We start from the raw sequence: 21,617 nt of genomic DNA on the forward strand, positions 1-21,617 counted from the left end.
GGCCAGACCCATGAGCTCAGCAAGCCTTTCTCGGAAGGTCAGGACATACTCCACCACTGATTCTCCATCTGGAGTGGCCTTCCCCTCCCATTCATCTCTCATAACAGTTCAAAAGGCGAAAACCCGGTAGACTCCTGGGGAACCTCCCTGTATGCGAACAGCAGCTGAGGTAAATCCTGCGTGTGCTGGTTCATAAATCCTGCGTGTGCTGGTTCATAAAGGTTTTCAGCATCATCTTTAGAGTTCCATTGAACCTCTCCACCAGCCCATTGGACTGGGGGTGATATGTGAGGCCCAGGTGTGCCAGACCCCACATTTCTCCCACAAGCACCGGAGCAGGGCTGACATGAAGTTGGATCCTTGGTCTGTCAAGACTTCCTTGGGGAACCCCACTCGGCTGAAAATGGTCAGCAGCACATCTGCCACAGTGTCTGCTTTGATAGAAGACAAGGCCACTGCCTCTCTCCCAGGGTCGAGCCACAGACTCCTCCACCCCTGCTCTGCCCCTCACTGCCCCTATTGGATCTCTTCCCCAAATCTCTGCCCTGGCCCCGCTTCCTCCAACGTGCCACATTCCCCCTCCTCCCCCCTCCCTCCCTGCTCCGCGAATCAGCTGTGTCGCGGTGCAAGCGCTGGGAAGGAGGAGAAGCAGGAAGCGGGGGCGGGCTTGCAGAGGAGGCGGAGGCATAGGCGGCAGGTTTGTATAATTTTTGGTGGGGCCCAAAATGGTGGTGCCCCCCGGCTCCCGCCCTGTAAGCCGATATAAAATGAAGCTACAACGCGTCAGTGCCACAAGATTACAAAGGTCAATTAAAAGTGGAAAGTCAGAAGCAGCACTTGCCTGCTTCAATATACAGTATTATATTTTGTTGCACCTGTTGTGATGAAGTGGGAATGTCCTTAATATTTTCTCTGGATACTGTATGGGTGCCTCAGTTTCCCCTGCAAGATGCCAACTGAAGGTGTTGGGGACAAAGATCAGGTGGCCTCCTTGTCCGGAAGAGACACAGAGGCCAGAGGAGGGAGTGTCACTTTGGAGCTGGCTGGGGAAATGGGGAGAGACCCAGAACTTGGTTCTGGGCGCCCCACCCCCCAAGATGGACCTGACAGAGGGGTTCTGTTTTCTGTACCTACAAGCTCTGTTTAAACTGTGTTCCTGTCATCTAATAAACCTTCTGTTTTACTGTCTGGCTGAGAGTCACATCTGACTGCGGAGTTGGGGTGCAGGGACCTCTGGTTGCCCCAGGACCAGCCTGGGCAGACTCGCTGTGGAAAGTGCATGATGTGGAAGGGCAAGCTGAATGCTCCGAGGTCAGACCCAGGAAGGTGTAAGCTTCTTGCCCTGGAGACAGTCTGCTCCGAGAGAAGAGGCTCCCCCAGAGTCCTGACTGGCTTTGTATGGAGTTGTTCCAAAGCATCACAGCATCCCCTTCCACACCGTGCACTTCCCAGAAGTCCGCACAGGCACTGACACTCCCTCCTCCGGCCTTTGTCTCTTTTCCAGGCATTAGGAGACCACCCGATCTCTCTGTTCTCCAACACCTTCAGTTGGCACCTTGCAGGGGAAACTGATTTGGGAGAAATGAAGTAAAAGCTGCCCAAACCGAGCTTGAGCACTCCTGAATTTTGAGGTGTTCAAATCTGGAAGGCAGGTGCTGGGGGTGGGAGAGGGCTGTGGGGTCCATGGGGGAGCATGGCAGCAACTGTCTGGAGCTGCAGGAGCCAGACACGCTGGTCTGAGTGGCACAGTAGGCGGTTTGGGGGTTGGAGAAGGGGTTGGGAGTTCTGGGGGGCAGTCAAGGGACAAGGAGCAGGGGGGGTTGGATTTGGGGACATGGAGCTGGGGGGGTTGGATGGGGCAGAGGTTCGAAGGGGCAGTCAGGGGACAGGCAGCAATTGGATAGGCATGGGAGTCCAGGAGGTTTATCAGGGGACAGGTAGTGGGGTTCTGTGGGGAAGTTGGGTGGGGTCTCAGGAGGGGGCAGTTGGGGACAAGGAGAAGGGAGGCTTAGATAGGGGCTGGGGTCCCAAGGGGCAGTTGGGGCAGGGTCTGGGGGGGTAATCAGCGGGGGCTGGGATTCAAGGACCAGTGTGGTGCTTGGAAGGGCTCTGGGGTCCTGCTGGGGCAGTTGGGGCAGAGCCCTCTGGGGAGGGCAATCCGGCCGTGGCTGGGATTTAAAGGGTGCTGGGCTCCCCGCGCTTGCAGGCAGCCCAGAGCCTCTGACTCCCGGCCGCGGCTGGGATTTATAAGGCTCTGGGCTCCCCGCTCCTGCAGGCAGCCCAGAGCCCTCTGACTCCCGGCCGCGGCTGGGATTTAAAAGGCTCTGGGCTCCCCGCGGCTGCCGGCAGCCCAGAGCCCTCTGACTCCTGGCCGCGGCTGGGATTTAAAAGGGGCGAAACCTAGCTCCAACTATTGGTGGAGCAGAGCCCCTGACTGTAAATATTCCTGGGGCTAAAGCCCCAGGAGCCCATATAAGTCGGCACCCATGGGCGGAGGTGAGCTGGAGCAGAGGGGCGGGGCCACAGGGAGCTGCCGTGGGGTTTTTTTTTCATGGGTGCTCCAGCCCTGGAGCACCCACGGAGTCGGCACCTATGGGCCTGCAAGCAGGTTTTGGGGGTCCACCAAGCAGGGCTGGCATTAGACATGCTGGGGCCCAGGGCAGAAAGCCAAAGCCCCACCACATGGGGCTGAAGCCTGGGGCCCTGAGCCATACCACCTACGGCTGAAGCCTGAGCAACTTAGCTTCAGGGGTCCCCTGTGGTGTGGGGTCCCAGGCAATTGCCTTGCTTGCTACCCCCTCATGCTGATCCTGGCCTTTATATGCAGAAAACAGTTGTTGTGGCACAGATGGGCCATGAAGTTTTTATAGCATGGGGGGGGGGAATGAGAAAGAAAAAGGTTGAGAACCCCTGGCTTGGAGGAGAGTCCAGGAGAGGCAGCCCTGGGGACAGTGGGCCAGAGAGATGCTTCCAGAGAGATGTGGCCCCCAGGCATGTAGGTTTCTGTGATCCCCACTCAACTTATGTAGGAAGGCAGGATATAACCTTTGACCTGAAGAACAGAGGCTGGCTTGGTCAAACTGACCTGCCATTTTAAGGGGTCCTCATCCCAAAGTGAGTGGGGGAGGGTGTATCTAATGAAATATTAATGGACTTTTGGTAACAGTCTTGTATCCCAGCACAGGTGACTCCTCAGTGAGGGTAGCAGAGGATCATGTTGTGGTAGGACCCCTATTAATCCTTGATGCCTAGCAAGGGTCCAAGGATCTCCTAGAAGACTGACAGGAAGCAATGCAGGCAGCATCACATGGTATCTGGTGACTTACCTGCGTACACCTTGGAGAGCTTTCTGCATTGTATTATGAATCTATATCTCTGTTGGTGGAGGACTGGGCGCTTCCAACCACCTGGGAAAAATCCTGAAGTCTCATCCTGGGGCAGGGTGGGGGGAATTATTCATAACAGTGGGGGTTGAAGAGGGAAGCGGCACAACCAGAGTCAGGGGGTTTTCCACTGAATACCTGCTCCAGCCCATCACAGCTAGGCTGGTGCACCAAGTGGTGGTCTATGATCAACAGTTCTGCAGGCGGAATTATAAAGCAATTGCTGCCCATCATACTAGGCAGCACCACCCCAGGGCCCTCTGTGCTGCACAAACACAACTCCAGCTGCAGTGTCTGCTAATGCATGAAGCAGAGTGACCTCCCTATTGTGGGATGTGTAAGTGCCAGGGATGCAGCAGAAGTTCTCAGTTCCAGTTCGAACCCTGGCTTTCCTCTTCCAGCAGCTGTGGAGCCTGCGGTGCTGGTGGGGTTATGCTCAGCAGCTGCTACCCCAGCTTTGGCCTGTCTTACTCTGGGACCTTTTCTTGTAGGCACAAACTGTAGCAAGTCCCTGCCCGAGCTGCCAGGTGACTCTGCCATCGGTGCAGAGTAAATGAAGAGCACTGAGCAGCCTGCTGCCTTCCTGAGGGAGATGTTCCCACTGGTGAATGGGCGAGGAAGGAAGTGACCCCTTTAGCTGTATCTCAGACTCTCCCATGAGCCAGGGGGGCGGGAGGTCAGACCTGTGGGCTCTTCGGAAAACACCTTTAGTCCCCTTCAGGAGCCTCCCTGGGAGAGGCAGGGTGCGCAGTAGGGAGCTGCATTTCAGAGTGGGGCTTTGTTTCCCAGGAGCCCCATGTTGCTATCCCACATGGGGATAGCATGTCCCTGCCTGAAGGGGTGTTGGGAGGGGAGTATCCATTAGTGATTGTGAGGCACTGGGTTCCTATGGTGACAAAGGTCAGATAAGCAGGGCCGGATTTTCAGTAAAGCTCAGCATCCACCTGCTCTGCTCCTAACCCAGTGAGCTGAGCTCTTCTCAGCCGCGTCCAGAGTGGGGCTGGGGAGTTCTCCGGGGAAAGGTGGCCCATGGAATGGTTTTTCTGCTGCCTCTTGTTCCATGCCCAGCTCGCTGCCTCAGGACAGCCCTGGCAGACACTGGCTTCCAGAGCAGATGTGCCTTCCTCCAAGGGGCTCTGCTGTTGGGAGTGCGGGGGGGAGTCCCATCCCATCTCTGCCCTGCCCTGCTCTGGGCAAGTCACTTAGTCCCAAATCCTCAAAGATATTTAGACTCCCAACTTCCATTGAATTTAAATCAAGGGAAGGCAGGAGTCAAAGTAGCTTTCAGGATCTGGACCTTAGGGCTGGTCTACACAATGTCGTTAAATCAACATTCCCCACATTAGGTCGAATTTATAATGTTCTTGTCTACACTACAGAGCCCTTCCTGCTGACCTTTTAAAATCAACACCTGTACTCCACCTCAATGAGAGGAGTAGCACTAGATTCGACCTTCCTGGGTCGAATTAGGGGTAGTGTAGACACAACACTGTGTATTTTGACTTTTTTGGCCTCCGGGAGGTGTCCCAGAGTGCTCCAATGTGTCCACTCTGGACAGCACTTTCAACTCCACTCCACTTCAGCCAGGTAAACAGGAAAAGCCCCAGGAACTTTTGAATTTCATTTCCTGTTTGAGTAGCGTGGAGAGCTCACCACCACAGCTGACCATGGCTGCCCAGGTATGCAAACACGCTCCAGCATGGAGCATACAGGCAGGAGTGGGGCCAGGGTTTCTGGCGCCCTAGGCAGAATTTGGGGAGCGGCATTTTGTGTGCTCCCCACGGGGCGCATGGGAGCTTCCGGTTCCACTCCCGTCGCGCCGCTGAAGAAGGACCCTCCGCCGAGATGCCGCAAGTGACAGCGGCAGTCATTGAGCTGCTCAATTGCCTGCTGCTGTTTTCCGCGGCATGTCAGCAGAAGGTCCTTCTCAGCAACGCAACGGGAGCGGAACCAGAAGCTCCTGTGCGCCCCATGGGGAGCGCACAAAATGCCGCCCTCCCCGAATCCTGGCACCCTAGGCAACCGCCTAGGGTCGCCTAATGGAAGCGCCAGCCCTGTGTACAGGAGACACTGGATCTGATTGTTCTGTGGGGAGAAGAGTCTGTGCAGGCAGAGCTCCAAACCAGCAGAAGAAATGCTGACATCTATGCCAAAATCGCACAGGGCATGAGGGGGAAAGGCTACACCAGGGACACACAGCAGCGCTGGGTACAAATAAGGTAGCTCAGGCAAGCGTACCAGAAGACAAGGGAAGCAAACAGTCACTTTGGTGCTGAGGCACAGACATGCCGCTTCTATGAGCATCTGCATGCGATTCTAGGAAGGGACCCCACCAGTATCCTAACACTCTCCGTGGCTACCTCCCAGGGGCCCCAAGCAACCAACAACGAGGAGAACATTGTTGATGAGGAAGAAGAAGAGGAGAATGCACAGCAGGCAAGTGGAGGATCCGTTTTCCATGACAGCCAGGACCTTTTCCTAATTCTGGAGCCAATCCCCTCCCAGGACCCACTGGTGCGGGGACTGTGCTGGCGAGGAAGGCACCTTGTAATAACATTATAGGGGTTAAATGCAATTGTGGTTGATGTTTAACATGAGGTAAACAATTGGGATACAGTGGTGGCCAGTGCAGCCACGCAAAGGGCGCTCTCCAGAAAAGCCTGTTTATGTGCCAAGAGTTTCCACAGTAAAAAATGTCCCCAGGTGTGTCCTGCCACCGCCTGCCCTTTCTTGTGTGCTCACCATGCCTGCCTGCAAACCGAAATCTGCTGCCCAGCGCGCTGCCATGTGTTGTACCTTACCGGCAGGCTCTTCTTTTATAACACAACATTTGGCTGAGACCCTCAGGGAATGTATTTACTGCTGTGAATTGTTTCATTCATTGCAACAGTTCATCTTTTGTTTTCAACAATGTATGCTTTTCCTTGCAGCTGCAACCTGTTCTCTGGGTGCTTCCTCCACTCCAGCACAAAGGCTGGCCCAGATTAGAAGGTGAAAAAAGCAGACAAGGGAAGACATGTTCTGTGATTTGATGCGTTCCTCCAAGGCTGACAGGGCCCAGCTGAATGCATGGAGGCTGCTATTGGAGAGTATGTGCACTGACCAAGAGGGCAGGAAAGCATGCAGGGAACAAGAGTGTAACACGCAAGAGATGTTGCAGCTTATGGGGGAGCAAACAGATATGTTGAGGTGTCTGGTTGAGGTGCACGAAAGGCAACTAGACCTTAGAGTCCTGCTGCACCCAGTGATGAACCAGCTGCCCTCCTCACCAAGTTCTATATCCTCCTCTCCCAGACGTCCTAGCATGCAAGGGGGGGAGAAGCTCCTTGAACTCGACTCCAGGGGATGGTTCATGGAGCAGAAGGCTCCCATTCCCACAGCTTTGATTACTAGACAGTGCAATTGTAATAAGCTATGTGTCCTTGCCCCTCCTTCCCTGTGTTATCAGGCCCTTAGACCCTGGTTATCATTGCTATTCATTGCTGTCTCTGTTCAGTGTTTGTTAGCATAATAAAAATGCATTAATTGAGGACAAGAGGCTCTTTATTCACTGTGCACACTGTGGTTGGTGGGGGTTTAGTTTACAGGGCAGTACATGCAAAAAAGGGGGCAGGTTGGTAAGGAAAAACACACAGAACTGTCACATCAGTGATGGATCATTCATGAAACTGGTTTTCAAAGCCTCTCAGAGATGTAATGCGCCTCGATGTGCTCTTCTTATTGCCCTGGTGTCTGGTTGCTCATAATTGGCAGCCAGGTGATCTGCCTCAACCCCCCACCCCGCCAGAAACTTTCCCCCCTTACTTTCACAGGTATTATGGAGTACCCAGCAAGCAGCAACAACAATAGGAATATTGCTTTTGCTGAGATTTAACCTAGTGAGTAAACCACGCCAGCACCCCTTTAGATGTCCATAGGCACATTCTACCACCATTCTGCACTTGCTCAGCCTATGGTTGAACTATTCCTTACTGCTGTCCAGGCTGCCTGTGTATGGCTTCATGAGCCACAGGAGCAAGGGGTAGACTGGGTCTCCAAGGATAACTATCGGCATTTCAACATCATCAATGGTAATTTTCTGGTCTGGGAAGGAAGTTCCTTCTTGCAGCTTTCTGAAGAGACTGGAGTTCCTAAAGATGCGCATGTCATGTACCTTTCCTGACCATCCAACGTTGATGTGGGTGAAACGGCCCCTGTGATCCACTAGCACTTGCAACACCATTTAGAAGTAGCCCTTCCAGTTTATGTACTCATTGGCAAGGTGGTCTGGTGCCCAGATAGGGATGTGAGTTCCGTCTATTGCCCCACCACAGTTAGTGGATGGCTTTGCCGCAATGAGGTTCCCTATGTCCTTCACGTTTCCCAGAGTCACTACCCTTCTTAGCACAAGTGAACTGATTGCCCTGGCTACTTGGATCACAGCAGCCCCCATGGTAGATTTACCCACTCCAAACTGATTGCTACCGGTCAGTCGGGAATCTGGTGTTGCAAGCTTCCACAGGGCTATCGCCACTCGCTTCTCAACTGTCAGAGCAGGTCTCATTTTGGTATTTCTGCGCTTCAGGGTTGGGGAAAGCAATTCGCAAAGTTCCATGTGTGAAAGTAGAATAAATTATACTGTAAAAATAAAAATGGATTAAAGAAATGTTGTATGTACCTTTAAGCAGAAATAAGAAATGTTGAAATACAGGTGCCAGGAAAAGAGCATTAGGCATAAACAATGGTGCTAATGGCGAAACATTAACAGAAAATCGGTAATAGTAAGAAAATAAGATATGCATGCCTAGCCTAGATAAACTGATCAGATTCTGCTTCCTTTGTTATCTTGTTAAATTCTCGCCCTTTTATCTGTATAAATAAGATAGTTTGTGTCTTGCATGGTGCTCACACTATCTGGGTGTTATTAGCAATGCGCTGTGCTAATAAAACAAAGTGGTCTGACAAACTGTAAGTCCTGAGTCTAACTTTATCACATGAAAGTGGCCTTATGCATTCGAAAGTTATGCAGCCACTGGGAATCATCCCATACCCGCATCACAATGCGGTCCCACCAGTCTGTGCTTGTTTCCCTGGCTCAGAAATGGTGTTCCACTGTGTCAACAAGCCTAGCTGTCATTGCCAGTATGTGCAAATTGCTCCGTTCCATGGCTTCCAACACGGCTATTTGCCTGGCATCACATTCTTCTGCGTGGCTGCTCCTGGCTAGGCTCTGCAAATACTGCAGGACGATGTGCAGGGTGTTTGTGATGCTCACAACAACAGTGTACAGATGAGTGAGGTCCATGCTTGCTGTGCTATGGCATCTGCCGCCCGAAAATGATTGTTTGCCATTGCTTTCAAGAAGGGAGGGAGGAAGGTAGGAACCAGGTGCATCATGGGAGGTTGACAATATGTACCCAAAACACTTCATGAAAATGTTTTTGTCCCATCAGGCAGTGGGAGCCTAACCCAGAATTCCAATCGGCAGCAGGAACTGTGGGATAGCTGCCCACAGTGCATCGCTCCGTGAGTCAGTGCTACCCATGGTAGTGGGGATGCGCGCCGCAGATGGAATGTGCATAGTGGGGACATACACCATCGATTTTGTAAAATCGGAGGCTACGGGTCAACTTGAATAAATTCGACCTATTTTTCGTAGTGTAGACAAGCCCTTAGTCTCTCTGCCTCAGTTCCTCTTCTGTGCTATGTACTTCCCTCCCTCTGAGTAGGGGTGCTGGAACAATTCATATAGTGGGGCTGCTGAGAGCCACTGAACCCAACTGTAAACCCTGTATATAAAGGGAACCACTTCAAGCCAGGGTGTGTGGCTGCACCCCCAGCACCAGCACCTATGGGTCTGAGGAATATTGTGAGGACAAATACATTACGAGCATGAGATGCTGACATCCTGTACAGCAGGGGGCCGCAGCTACCTTAGCTAGCATGGTTAACAGGCCAGTGGACATCCAGTTGCTCAGTCACTGATCTCCCTTTCAGGGTGGCCCTGGGGGCAGAGGCAAGGTACAGTGTTTGCTTTGCAGCTGAGACTAGAACTCCTGCGAACACGAGCTGAAGGCCTCTGCCGCCCCCTGCTGGAGGCAGAGAAGAGCTGCCCGCGGCTGAGCCTCAGTCTGTGCAATAAGCCAGCCGGCTCCACGGCTGAAGCGTCACTACAGCTGCGCTCAGCTGACTCGGCTCAGCGAGCGGCTGACAGGCTGCAGCGTCGGGAGGCCTGTGGTCAGCTGACCGCGCTCCGAGATCAGCTGATGGGTTCCGGCCCTGCCGTGGGCGTGGTCAGGCGTTGCAGAGAGAGCAGGAAACCATGGTGAGCGCAGGCGCGGTGCATGGCTGGGGGGTGTTGGTGCTTTGCTGGGATTTGGGGGCCTGGGGCGATGCAGAGCTGTGTCCCCCGGGCAGCAGGGACTCCGGGTAACAGCTGGAGCCATGGCTGAGGACTCCCCGTTGCTAGCCCAGTGCTTGGGATTAGCCAGGCCAGTGTCACCAGCTTCCTAACACGTGCATCCCGGGGGGGGGCGTTAAATATTGTGAAGGGTCTGGCTTAAAAACTGCTCCCTCCCTCCAGTGACCTGAGATCAGTGGGGCCCCGGGAAGGAGCTGGAGCAAACAGAACGAGCTGCCCCTTTGCATAGTAGGTAATTGGCCTGGGGAACCCACAGGGGCAGCCCTTTGAGTTCTAATACCTCTCCTAGTTAAGTGTGCTCAGGGTAAATGAATCTCATGCTTCAGGGTGCAGGCCAGTAGCCTGCAGGGGTCAGGAAGGAAACGCTGCCTTCCCTGCCTCACCCCCACCCCCAAAGTGCTGCACAGCAGGATGGGGCAAGTGAAAACTTGTAATGCATCTTTCCTCCGAAGCAGCCAGCTCTGGCCAGGGCTGGGGGCCGGATGCTGGGCATGATGGGCTGTTGCTGTAGCAGCACCTGTGTTTCTAAAGCAGGGAGTAATAAAGGCATCAGCGCTGGATGTGCAGGGGAACGAGTGGGCATGGAACGGATAATTTCATAGCCATGATAATGTTAAACACCTGTGTGTGGGGGGCGGGATCGGCTGTCCTGCTCCCCTCAACCCAGACGTCTGCCCCCTGGTCTGAGAGGCTTATGCCTGGTTCTGTAGCCTGTGGACCTGTACACATGGGACGCCAGGGACTTGTGCCCTTGCTCTCGCTATGTAACTGCAGTGGGTATAAAGCAGCTGCTCCAGGATGCAGGCTCATGGTCTGTACTAGTGTTTGCTGGGTTAAACTGCTGAAGCTGCGGCCTAACTGGTAGCTATTAGGAACAGGAAGGGGCCATCTGCCCTGCCCCCACCTTCACCCCACCCCTTCGTCAGACTGATCCCTCTGGGCACACCCCAGCCCCGTCCATCTCTTTCCTCCTCTGGGCATAAGTATGTCTCTCTCAGACTCTGGGCCCAGTTCAGCCCGGGGGGGAAGCCCATTGAATTCAGGGCAGTTGTATCCCCTCGTGCCTGGGCTGAGCTTGGCCAGCTGCATCCGGTCGTTCTCCCCAGGAGTTTGCTCCAAAGGCTGATGACCTCCGTGCATGGAGCCGCTGTACCTGAGTTCGCAGGGGCGTTATACAGTGGGGACCCAGGGTCTGAGGAGGAGAGTTATTTGTACAGCTCCGGATCGACCCAGCTGCCATCCAACTCTGCAGCAGGCTCAGCAAGAGCAGAGACCGGAGATGAGGGCAGCCAAGTACCCAGAGAGGAGAGAAATCTAGGGGCAGCTCTTCTGGTGCAGTGCGGGGGCAGGGCAGCAATAACGGTGGGAAATGAGGGTTCCCCTGCTCTGGCAAGAAGAGCTGGGCTGCCCTGCAAAGGACACTCTACCGCTGACGTCCCCTGGCCCAAAGGCCGCCTGGGTCCTAACGGCCCCCAATCTTCTCCTTCCAGAGGTTCCGGTTCTGCGGAGACTTGGACTGTCCCGACTGGGTCCTGGCCGAAATCAGCACCTTGGCCAAAATAGTTAAGTGGAAGCTTTAGCTTTCTCTTTCTCTGTTTTCTTCTGGATCTTACCCGGTGCCCAGCGCCCTGGGATCTGAGCCATTTTTGCTATTAACCCGCCTCCCCCCTCCCCCCCCCCCGCCCGAGATGGTATCGGGTGCTGTACAATCAGCACAAAACCTTGGCTGTCAAGAGGGGTATCTACGGCCTTGGGGAGCACTGGGAATATCTGAGTGATGCATCCCGATCTGAGCTCTGGGACTCAGAGTATCTGGTGAAGGGGGAGAGCTCAGGTCCCTGAGCGACTGGCATGAGCTCTGTGCCTGTCTCTGGCTGACCGGGCTTCCCTAAGAGAGCGGGGAGAGGCTCGGGAACATAGAACAGGCTTTGATTGAGGGCTCGAGCAATACACTCAGTGCAGCACAAGAGCTGGCTGGGGCTTTAGCCTGACCGTTGCATCCAGAACTCCGGGAGTCTCTTTGTGGAATCCAGACCATGGTGTTCCCCAAAGTGGCAGAGAAGCGAGTTTTTAAACAACCCAAACCAGTGACTGTTTGGCTGGGGCAGGCCAGGCAAGGTTGAAATGGGTCCCCCTGATGTGGCAGAGAGCGTGTGTTTTGAGGGGAGCTCAGTCTCCTGCTAGGCAGTGCCCGCCGGGCCCAGTGCTGTGGTGGGGTTTTATTTTCTTGCTCTCTCCTTTCCAGTCCTCGGTGAAACTGAAGCTCATCTGTGGCCAGGTGCTCAAGGACCTGCAGGGAGAGGGGATTGATGTAAGTGCAGGACGTTCTTCTCCCACGTTCAGCCCCGCTGAGCAGGGATCCAGCGATCGCAGAGACTAAGTCTCCCCTCCCCCTGGCTGAGTGGCGTGGGCCATGTTGAGCTGGCCGGCCTCAGGGCAGGCAGTGCGGTGGAGTGTGTGTGTGTGGGTGGGGGGTTCAGAGTGGGAGTCAGGACACCTGGGTTCTAGTCCCAGCTCTGCCACTGATCTTGGGCAGGATGCCTAAAGCCTGTGTCCCTACCTGTAAAATAAGGCCAGTGACACTCCCCGATCAAGGAGATCTGCTGGTGGAAAGGACCGTATGGCTGCTAAGTACTTACTAGTAAGTATTAGTGTCTGTTTCTCTAAGGGTCCTGTGTGGTCCGCTTCACCTCATCCACCCATTGGCCCTGCCATCGCTAGGGGAGTGGCCGGTGATTGACAACGTGGATTCCCTTGAGGTCTCCCAGCAAAGGGGTTTGGCCGCTCGGGAACATGGGGCTGAGCCATTTGTAACGCCCATCGCAGACAGCAGCTGCCCGCTGTTTGGATCGTGGAGGTTCCCTGTAGGACACGCCTGGAGCACTAGCAGCCAGTGGGAATGGCCCATCCTGTACCCCCCCATTGTGAAGGCAGCTTGGGCTAGTGGGAGCCAGGAACCCAGGAGTCCTAGTCCCCGATCACCCATGTGGCCTTGGGCAAGTTACTCAGGCTAAATCCAGCAGCTTCTAGTAATTTGGGTCCCCCCCTTGAGACACCTCGGCCCCGTTACTCAGAAGTGCTGAGCCCCCACCGCTCCTATTGACTCCAAGTGCACCCGAAACCAGACGCCCCTTGTGGAGTGTTGGCCTTACCCTGGCTCTGCTTGCCCCGTGGGGGATCTGCTCAGCGAGGGCTCAGTGATCATTCTGCACCGTGCCGTGCGCACTGGGAGCGGGGTCCCCTGGGGCTGATGGACCTGGGTGTTGCTCTTCTCTTGCAGTATGAAAAGATCCTGAAGCTAACGTCGGATGCCAAGTTTGGTGAGTGTTGTTCCTTTCCAGAGCTGTTGAGTGTCCGTAGCCTGGGCCCCTCTAGTGCTGTCTGTGAGGCTGTCATGGTGGATTTGGCTCTTTGCCTCACCCGCCTTCCAGGGAGCTTTGCTGGCTTCATTACTAGAACTGCCATTCCTCTGTCTGTGCTTACGGCAGGGAGGCTGCAGCAAGTCGGTGGCTTTGGGATGCTAGGCCAGGCTTTGGCTGACTCTTACCTCCCCCCTGGCCCAGTCCACACCCCAGTGCCTGGCCTGAGAACATTTTACCTGCAGCGTTTATGGGCGCTGGGCTCGGTTTTGTTAGCCGCATTGCCTGAAAAGCGTTGCTGGCGGGGGTCACGAGTGGAGAGGCACGTCCTGAAGCAGTGAAGGCCTGAAGAGTTAATGCCCAGCCACTGGAAACCGACCGCACGCTCTGCTTGTGAGCAAGCACAGGAGCCCTGCTAATCTCCCAGGGTCCTTGCCCCTGTTCTGTTGGGGGGAGATGCTGCTAATCGGCAGCCTGATGAGTTCCCCCTTCTCACCCCAAACACTGCCCTGGCTTTATATTTTGGGTGGTTCTGGGCCTTGGGGGGGCGGGGGTAACACCATTTCCCGAGTGTGTGGAAGTGCCCCGGGCCTGGTGGTTGTGGTGATCACAGTAGCAATCCAAACTTCCCAGGTGCTGCCCAAACAGCTGAACAGCCCCCGTCCCTGCCCTGCAGAACTTGCTGTCTTAGTGTGGCAATGGAGAGGGGAGGGGAGGGGTCCCAGTAACTCAGCCAGGTTAGCGGCACAAAGAGAAGGTTAAGGGGAGACTCAATGGGAGCCTGTAAGTACCTACATGGGGAACAAACAGCTGATAATGGGCTCTTCAGTCCAGCAGACAGATGTCTAACATGAGCCAATGGCTGGAAGTTGAAGCTAGACAAACTCGGACTGGAAATAAGGTGTTTTAACAGGGTCATTAACCATTGGAACAGCTGCCCAAGTGCTCTCCATCACTGGCAGTTTCTAAATCCAGATCTGCTCTGGTTCAAACAGGCATTAATTCAGGGGCGCCCCGTGGGCTGTGTTACACAGGTCAGGCTGGACGATCGAGGCCAGATGGGACCGTGATGTGAAATGCCTGGTTTGGTTTTCATGGATGAGCTGACCCTGGCTGAGTTGCCGTGCTGTGGCTTGGCCCTGTCTTACCGCCACTGGCCTGGTTATTGTGCGATGTTAACCTTAGGCTTTGGCTGTACAAATGGTTAGTTTTGGCAAGCCAGGGTGTAAATCTGCCATGCGCTAGGTGCCCGGGTGGACTCTGCTCCACACCCTGAGTTCTGCCGCGTGCCTGGCAGCTGCCCTGCTTGGAAACAGCAGGTGAAAGTGCCCTAGGGAGCTGTTAGTCCGCGGCAGCAGGGTCCTCACGGACAGTGCGCAGCTGGCTAGGGCAGGGTAGCTTTACACCCCGGCTCGCCACGAGCTAAGTGTGCGCTTAGACAGGCCCTTACGCCTCTGGCCCTTGGCCATTATTAGTATTTGGATCCCTAGCATCAATCGATTCTAGTTAGACTTAACCCCTGCCAGTCCCAGGCTTGTTGAAATCCTAACCTGTTATGACCCCTGCTGGTTGCATTGACTCCCCCCTCCCCAACACACACACAGTCCCCTGCCCATCACTGCTTCTTACCCAGGTTGGTGACAATGAGCCCAGCTCTTTCTGCCTGTTTCCCTGCTGCCCCTCGTGGCCCAGTGCGAGGTGGCGTCTGTCCGTGCACCCTCTCTAGTCTCTTGCAGACGATGAACTGCAAAGGGCAGGCCACAGCAAGGGCTGTTGGATCCTTCGTCAATTGTATGGGTCTGTCAAAGCTGCCTCCCTGCAGGGAAGAGCCCTGCTGCCAGGCAGAGTCCCAAAGGTTTCTCCTCTCTCCAGAGTCCGGGGACGTGAAGGCCACTATTGCCGTGCTCAGCTTCATCCTCTCCAGTGCAGCCAAACACAGCGTAGGCAGCGACTCTCTGTCCAGCGAGCTGCAACAGCTGGGGCTGCCCAAAGGTAGGGGAAGTGCCAGGGGATGGGTCCCTCGGAGAGGGCTGCAGCGCACTGCGGAGCCTTGGGGTCAGTAGCAGCAGCCTGACTGTCTTGTGCGACGTCAGCCAGAGGAGGGCGCTGGGGAGCGGAGCAGAGTCTGTCTACGCCATGCACCAGGCTGTAACCCTGGATAACTGTGTCCTTCCACCCTTGCTCCAGCACTGTGTGGACTTCAGTACGTTGGCTCTCTGGGGGAGGAGGCGATTGCTGCTGGGTTGTGTGTCCCCCGCACTCTCCCATCAGTGAGAAGTTAGAACTTGCTGTGTCAACCAGCAGGAAAGACTTTGGAGCAGTAGCTGGGCCGTCTTCTGACTGAAATGCCCCACGGTACCATCATCCCCCCGTTATCCCACATGCGCCCCAATGTCAGCATCCTGCTAGAGTCCCCCTGCTAAACGGGCCAGCTCAGCAGTTTGCAGCCAGGGTCCCTTCTGAGCCCATTGGAACCAGAGTCGTGTTGTGCAGGGACCGATCTGATGCTCTTTGGTGGGTGGTTTCTTGGTCTCCTTGTTTTGTAGAACATGCCACAGGATTGTGCCGGTCCTACGAGGAGAAACAGAGCCCCCTGCAGGACAGCCTGAGGACACGCAGCCTGAGACGTAAGTGTTCCCCCTCCGGCTGTGCAAACCTGACACTGCTCCAGGCAGCGGATGGGAGATGGTCCTTCAGCAGGGATACAGGCTGGCACCCACTGCCCCCACCCCTCTAGCTGTTCCCCTGTGTCCATGGATGGAAGTTCAATAGGACTTTCTCAGCCATTCTCCTCTGGGACTTCCTGGGACGAACCTGCTCCTGAGGACTGTGGGATAGGATCAGAGTTTGCTGAGGGCAGATGGGTTTTCCGCAGTAACCAAGGGGATGACCAGGAGCTGGGACCAGAACCCTGTTGTTTGACCCCCTTGGGCTGTGACCTTGTCGGCCTGACAGGTTAGGATCTGGCCAGGTTAGTTCACCTCCAGGACAATCCAAGTGCAGCAGGGAGTGGGGCAGGTGATGCACTAGGCAGTGCTCTGCCTTCTGCATTATCTTTCTTGGCCATAAAGAGAGAGACAGCTGAGGCGGTGCTAAGCACTTGGGCCCTTTTTAAAGACACCATAATAGAGGCCCAACTTCAATGTATACCCCAAATTAAGAAAAACTGTAAAAGAACTAAAAAAGAGCCACCGTGGCTTAACCACCATGTAAAAGAAGCAGTGAGAGATAAAAAGACTTCCTTTAAAAAGTGGAAGTCAAATCCTAGTGAGGCAAATAGAAAGGAGCACAAACGCTGCACTTAAGTGTGAGTGTAATAAGAAAAGCCAAAGAGGAGTTTGAAGAATGCTTCTCAAATCCAAAGGTAATAACAAAATGTTTTACAGTACAGTGCAAAGCAGAGACTGCCTGCTCAGTGAACCATCTGGACTCTGTGTCCTTGATGATGAAAATACAAAGGAGCGCTTAAAGATGATAAAGTCAGCGGAGAAACTAAATGGATTCTTTGCCTCAGTCTTCACGGCTGAGGATGTTAGGGAGATTCCCAAACCTGAGCTGGCGTTTGTAGGTGACAAATCTGAGGAACTGTCACAGATTGAAGTATCAGTAGAGGAGGTTTTGGAATTAATTGATAAACTCAACATTAACAAGTCACCGGGACCAGATGGCATTCACCCAAGAGTTCTGAAAGAACTCAAATGTGAAGTTATTGAACTATTAACTAAGGTTTGTAACCTGTCCTTTAAATCGGCTTCGTACCCAATGACTGGAAGTTAGCTAATGTAACGCCAATATTTAAAAAGGGCTCTAGGGGTGATCCGGCAATTACAGACCGGTAAGTCTAACGGTACCGGTTAGCAAATTAGTTGAAACAATAGTAAAGAATAAAATTGTCAGACACATAGAAAAACATAAACTCTTGAGCAATAGTCAACATGGTTTCTGTAAAGGGAAATCGTGTCTTACTAATCTATTAGAGTTCTTTGAAGGTCAACAAACATGTGGACAAGGGGATCCGGTGGACATAGTGTACTTAGATTTCCAGAAAGCCTTTGACAAGGTCCTCACCAAAGGCTCTTACGTAAATTAAGCTGTCATGGATAAAAGGAAAGGTCCTTTCATGGATTGAGAACTGGTTAAAGGACAGGGAACAAAGGGTAGGAATTAATGGTAAATTCTCAGAATGGAGAGGGGTAACTAGTGGTGTTCCCAAGGGTCAGTCCTAGGACCAATCCTATTCAATTTATTCATAAATGATCTGGAGAAAGGGGTAAACAGTGAGGTGGCAAAGTTTGCAGATGATACTAAACTGCTCAAGATAGTTAAGACCAAAGCAGATTGTGAAGAACTTCAAAAGATCTCACAAAACTAAGTGATTGGGCAACAAAATGGCAAATGAAATTTAATGTGGATAAATGTAAAGTAATGCACATTGGAAAAAATAACCCCAACTATACATACAACATGATGGGGGCTAAGTTAGCTCCAACGAGTCAGGAAAAGATCTTGGAGTTATCGTGGATAGTTCTCTGAAGATGTCACGCAGTGTGCAGAGGCGGTCAAAAAAGCAAACAGGATGTTAGGAATCATTAAAAGGGATAGAGAATAAGACTGAGAATATATTATTGCCCTTATATAAATCCATGGTACGCCCACATCTCGAATACTGTGTACAGATGTGGTCTCTCACCTCAAAAAGATATTCTAGCACTAGAAAAGGTTCAGAAAAGAGCAACTAAAATGATTAGGGGTTTAGAGAAGGTCCCATATGAGGAAAGATTAAAGAGGCTAGGACTCTTCAGTTTGGAAAAGAGAAGACTAAGGGGGGACATGATAGAGGTATATAAAATCATGAGTGATGTTGAGAAAGTGGATAAGGAAAAGTTATTTACTTATTCACATAATATAAGAACTAGGGGTCACCAAATGAAATTAATAGGCAGCAGGTTTAAAACAAATAAAAGGAAGTTCTTCTTCACGCAGCGCACAGTCAACTTGTGGAACTCCTTACCTGAGGAGGTTGTGAAGGCTAGGACTATAACAATGTTTAAAAGGGGACTGGATAAATTCATGGTGGCTAAGTCCATAAATGGCTATTAGCCAGGATGGGTAAGAATGGTGTCCCTAGCCTCTGTTCGTCAGAGGATGGAGATGGATGGCAGGAGAGAGATCATTTGATCATTGCCTGTTAGGTTCACTCCCTCAGGGGCACCTGGCATTGGCCACTGTCGGTAGACAGATACTGGGCTAGATGGACCTTTGGTCTGACCCGGTACGGCCTTTCTTATGTTCTTATGTTCTTATGACTCATGGGAATCTATGCAACAAGGGGTGTTAGCTACATTATCCCAGCCACACTCCATCTCGGAGGGCTCCACTCCACTGACCTAAACTCCCTTGGTATTTCAACTGGAGACATTTCCTTCCTGTAATGTCTTACATTGTCGCTGTGGGCCGGTAAGACAGTTGCTGTGTTGCACACACCAGAGGTGGCTGCATTTCAGGGGTGGGTGAAGCCGCTTAATGCTTTTGAAAAATGCTTCTCAAATCCATATCGCCGGCTTGTGCACAGAGAGAGAGTTTTACACTGACAGTGCAAACCTGAGACTGGCTCTGCCTCTGTCCTCAGTGAACCATCTGGACTCTGTGTCCTGGAGGGTGGATCAGACGCTCAGCTCCAGTGAGCTCCAGCAGGTCAATGAGCCCCTTGTGCACCTGAAGTTCACTGTGCGAGACGGGGACCGAGGTGTGACGGAGCCCTTTGCCATGACCGTGTCGGCAGAGAAGTTCCGGGTCTTACTGGCAGGTGAGCAGACAGCAGACGGGCAGCTTGGAATCGCTCGCCTCGTCCCCGCCCTGCCGGCTGGTGCTTCCTCTCCTGTGTCCCCGCTGCTCTCCCTACTGGCCAAGGCAGAGATCGGCTGTCTCCATGTTGTGTCATTTCTCTGTTCCTGCTCACAGCGCAGAGGTTATTCTCTGCCCTGCTGTGACCGGTGAATTGGCAACTGGCTGCAGCGCCCCCTGCTGAGATCCAGGTCACTGTGCCCCATTGGCTGTTTGCATCTCCTCTTCCACTTTCAGAGCTGAGACAGGCCCACACCATGATGAAAACTCTCAGCTGAGCAGCTGGGAGGACGGCAGCGAGCGTGGAAGGAGCCGGCTGATTGTGCTGCGGCCCGTTGGAGAGTCTGGTGGGTGCGGTTCCTCCGCTGGGGAAGCCCCTTGCTGCACACAGCCGCAGACACCGCCTGGGCAGAGGTTGGACTGGGCTCTCTCCTCCCTTCTCAGACCCCTGCAGCTGAAACTGACGACTGCTCTTCCCACTCTTTCTGGCTACTGTCCTCCCCTTCCCCCCTCCAGCTCTCTTGCTGTGAAGCCTCCTGCCCGCCCCTCCTCCATCCTGCCCACAAGCCCTTGTGCTTCCAGGAGCCCCACCCCAGGATCCGTCCCCAGAGCAATGGTGGATGGGAGCTTGGTGGCTTCTGCATCTGCTAATGAGATCTCCACCTCGAGACCAGCTTCAGCTCGGAGTTCTCATAACAAAGGCGTCCAAACCCATGAGCCGTGCCACCGTGTAACACACACGCTTCCGGAAAACACCCAGGCCTGCCGGCTGGGGGCTGCTTTATCAGTGAGAGACCCTGACGTCCCTGCCCAGCCCTTTGGTGGTGGCTCTGTTCCTGAACAGCTGCAGGGAGCTGATCTGTCCTTCTGCTTCTGCCTGAATTGTCTCCTGTGCCTACTCCAGGGCAGGCACTTGGGCTCTCATGTCTCCTCTGGAGACTAGCGCGCTGCAGCCCACCAAATGCTGCGGCTAGGCCAGCTCCACATCACCCGCTGACTGAACTCCTGCAGCAATCCAGGATGCCTGTGGCTGGGGCGACTCTGCCAGTCGTACATAAGAGGTCGGAAAGTTTCATCAGCTGAAACGCGATGGAGCATTCGCTAGTCCCTTCTTGCTCCCCTGCCTCCCTCCCCTAAAAAGCACTTTGCCTCTGTTCTTTCCACTTCCTTTAAAGGAGCCCCCTCCCTGGGGGATAAATGCAGCTTTTCTGTCTTTCCTTCCCCCCATGCTCCTACCACCTTTTCCAGGGCAGCTCAGTTCATGGAATAAAGGATCAGCAGGAACGTGCATCTGTGAATCTCTCCATGCGTTTCCAGTTGGCCTTGGCACATGAAGCCAGTTATTTGTGATGTTTCCTATTTTGCCAGCGGGATCCAGTAAAGCCATGTGGTTAACAAAGACAGCGCCCCGCAGGAGCATTTTTAATTTGCATCGCTGCCTCCCTTGTCACCCCTGCACCCTCTGACACCCTCAGACCGGGAGCAGAGACGTGTCTTTAAATAACTGGAGTAAATCTTCCCTATTTGAAAGGGAGGGATCGATGCCACAGACAAAATTCATCATATGGGCAGGTGCTCAATAACCTATTCCCACCCCCTGCAGCTCTGTCAATGTCTCTCCATCCCACATACACCCTCCCTGCTCCTTCAGTCCTGACCTCTGCAGAAACCAGAGCCAGGGTAGACAAAGTCCATAAACTATTCGCTCACCCCAGCCTTGTCTCGTAACAACCCTGGCTAGTCCAGCCCCTGCCCCGGGCACAGCTCTGGTAACAGCCATCGAGGGAGCAGTTGGGTTTTGCTAACCTCATTTCAGTTGTGCTCAGTTTAGATTGGCCCCTGCCACTGGTGCCCTATTGTGCTAACCCCCTTTCCCGGCTATAGCTCAGGGCTCTGATTTACAGGAACTTCACAGCTTGGGGATGATGCAGTTGCTCCTTTAGAGCAAAGCCAGCATAGCCTGAAGGCAGTGAAGTGGGGAACCATTTTAACTGCAGACTCTGAACTACATTTGGTAAATTGATGAACGGAGGCCAGGGCAGCCCTGTATTGTTAAGAACAAGGCCATGTTCCATTAATTGAAAGGCAATACAGTTAAAATGGTACAAGAAATAGTTTAGTTTAAGGCCAAATGTGGTATCCGTTTGTAAAATTTTCTTCTTGGAGAGAGGGGCGAAAGCCATTTTGTTATTTTTAATCCTCATTTTCTTGTCTTGACTTACACTTCTGCCCCTTCCATCATCTCTTGGTGGTTGGTTTGTCCATCACAGGCAGCATGGTCTGGGGAGGTAAACCAGAGGGGCCGGAGCTTGGGATTCTATTCCTGGCTCTGCCACTGATTCTGTGTTCTCAGGCAAATAGCTCGGCCTCTCTGTGCATCAGTTTTCCCATCTGCGGTTGTGGGAGACCAGCACTGCCAACCCCAAGTGTTCACATACCATGAATCAGTCCCCCAAAACCATGAGATTGGCTCAAAAATAATAAACCTTGGGGTTTTATTTTTATTTTTTTTCCTGCTTTTTGAGCCTTTAGGGTTCCTGTTTTTGATTATTATCTCAGCAACCATGAGGGTTAGAAATTTACTTAGGTTTTTTTTGTTTTGTTTTATGAAAGCTGTGAATCACATGATTC

At 53.2% G+C, this 21,617-nt stretch overlaps 2 protein-coding genes across 3 annotated transcripts in view; both read left to right on the forward strand.

Moving 5' to 3' along the window:
- LOC120373729 (zona pellucida sperm-binding protein 3-like) overlaps nt 1–6,839 on the forward strand; it is a 31,406-nt gene extending 24,567 nt beyond the window's left edge. Inside the window, exon 4 of the mRNA XM_039492540.1 lies at nt 6,314–6,839. Coding sequence (XP_039348474.1) covers nt 6,314–6,378 — 65 coding nt within the window. The 3' untranslated portion in view covers nt 6,379–6,839. The remainder of the gene's footprint in view (nt 1–6,313) is intronic.
- A 2,698-nt stretch (nt 6,840–9,537) lies between these two features.
- LOC120374099 (COMM domain-containing protein 4-like) lies at nt 9,538–20,274 on the forward strand. 2 transcript variants are annotated; one of them, XM_039493347.1, is made up of 8 exons: nt 9,538–9,687; nt 11,274–11,345; nt 12,029–12,094; nt 13,064–13,103; nt 15,015–15,134; nt 15,689–15,769; nt 18,772–18,948; nt 19,224–20,274. In XM_039493347.1, exons 1-8 carry the CDS (start codon nt 9,685–9,687, stop codon nt 19,262–19,264), a joined length of 600 nt encoding a protein of 199 aa, XP_039349281.1. In that variant the 5' UTR covers nt 9,538–9,684; the 3' UTR covers nt 19,265–20,274. The 2 variants fall into 2 exon arrangements, with proteins under 2 accessions (XP_039349281.1, XP_039349282.1); XM_039493348.1 differs by lacking the exons at nt 9,538–9,687; nt 11,274–11,345; nt 12,029–12,094 and adding an exon at nt 12,123–12,424.
- The last annotated feature ends 1,343 nt before the right edge of the window (nt 20,275–21,617 follow it).

Source organism: Mauremys reevesii, linkage group 10 (genome assembly GCF_016161935.1).
Source record: "Mauremys reevesii isolate NIE-2019 linkage group 10, ASM1616193v1, whole genome shotgun sequence".
Lineage (NCBI taxonomy): Eukaryota > Metazoa > Chordata > Testudines > Geoemydidae > Mauremys > Mauremys reevesii.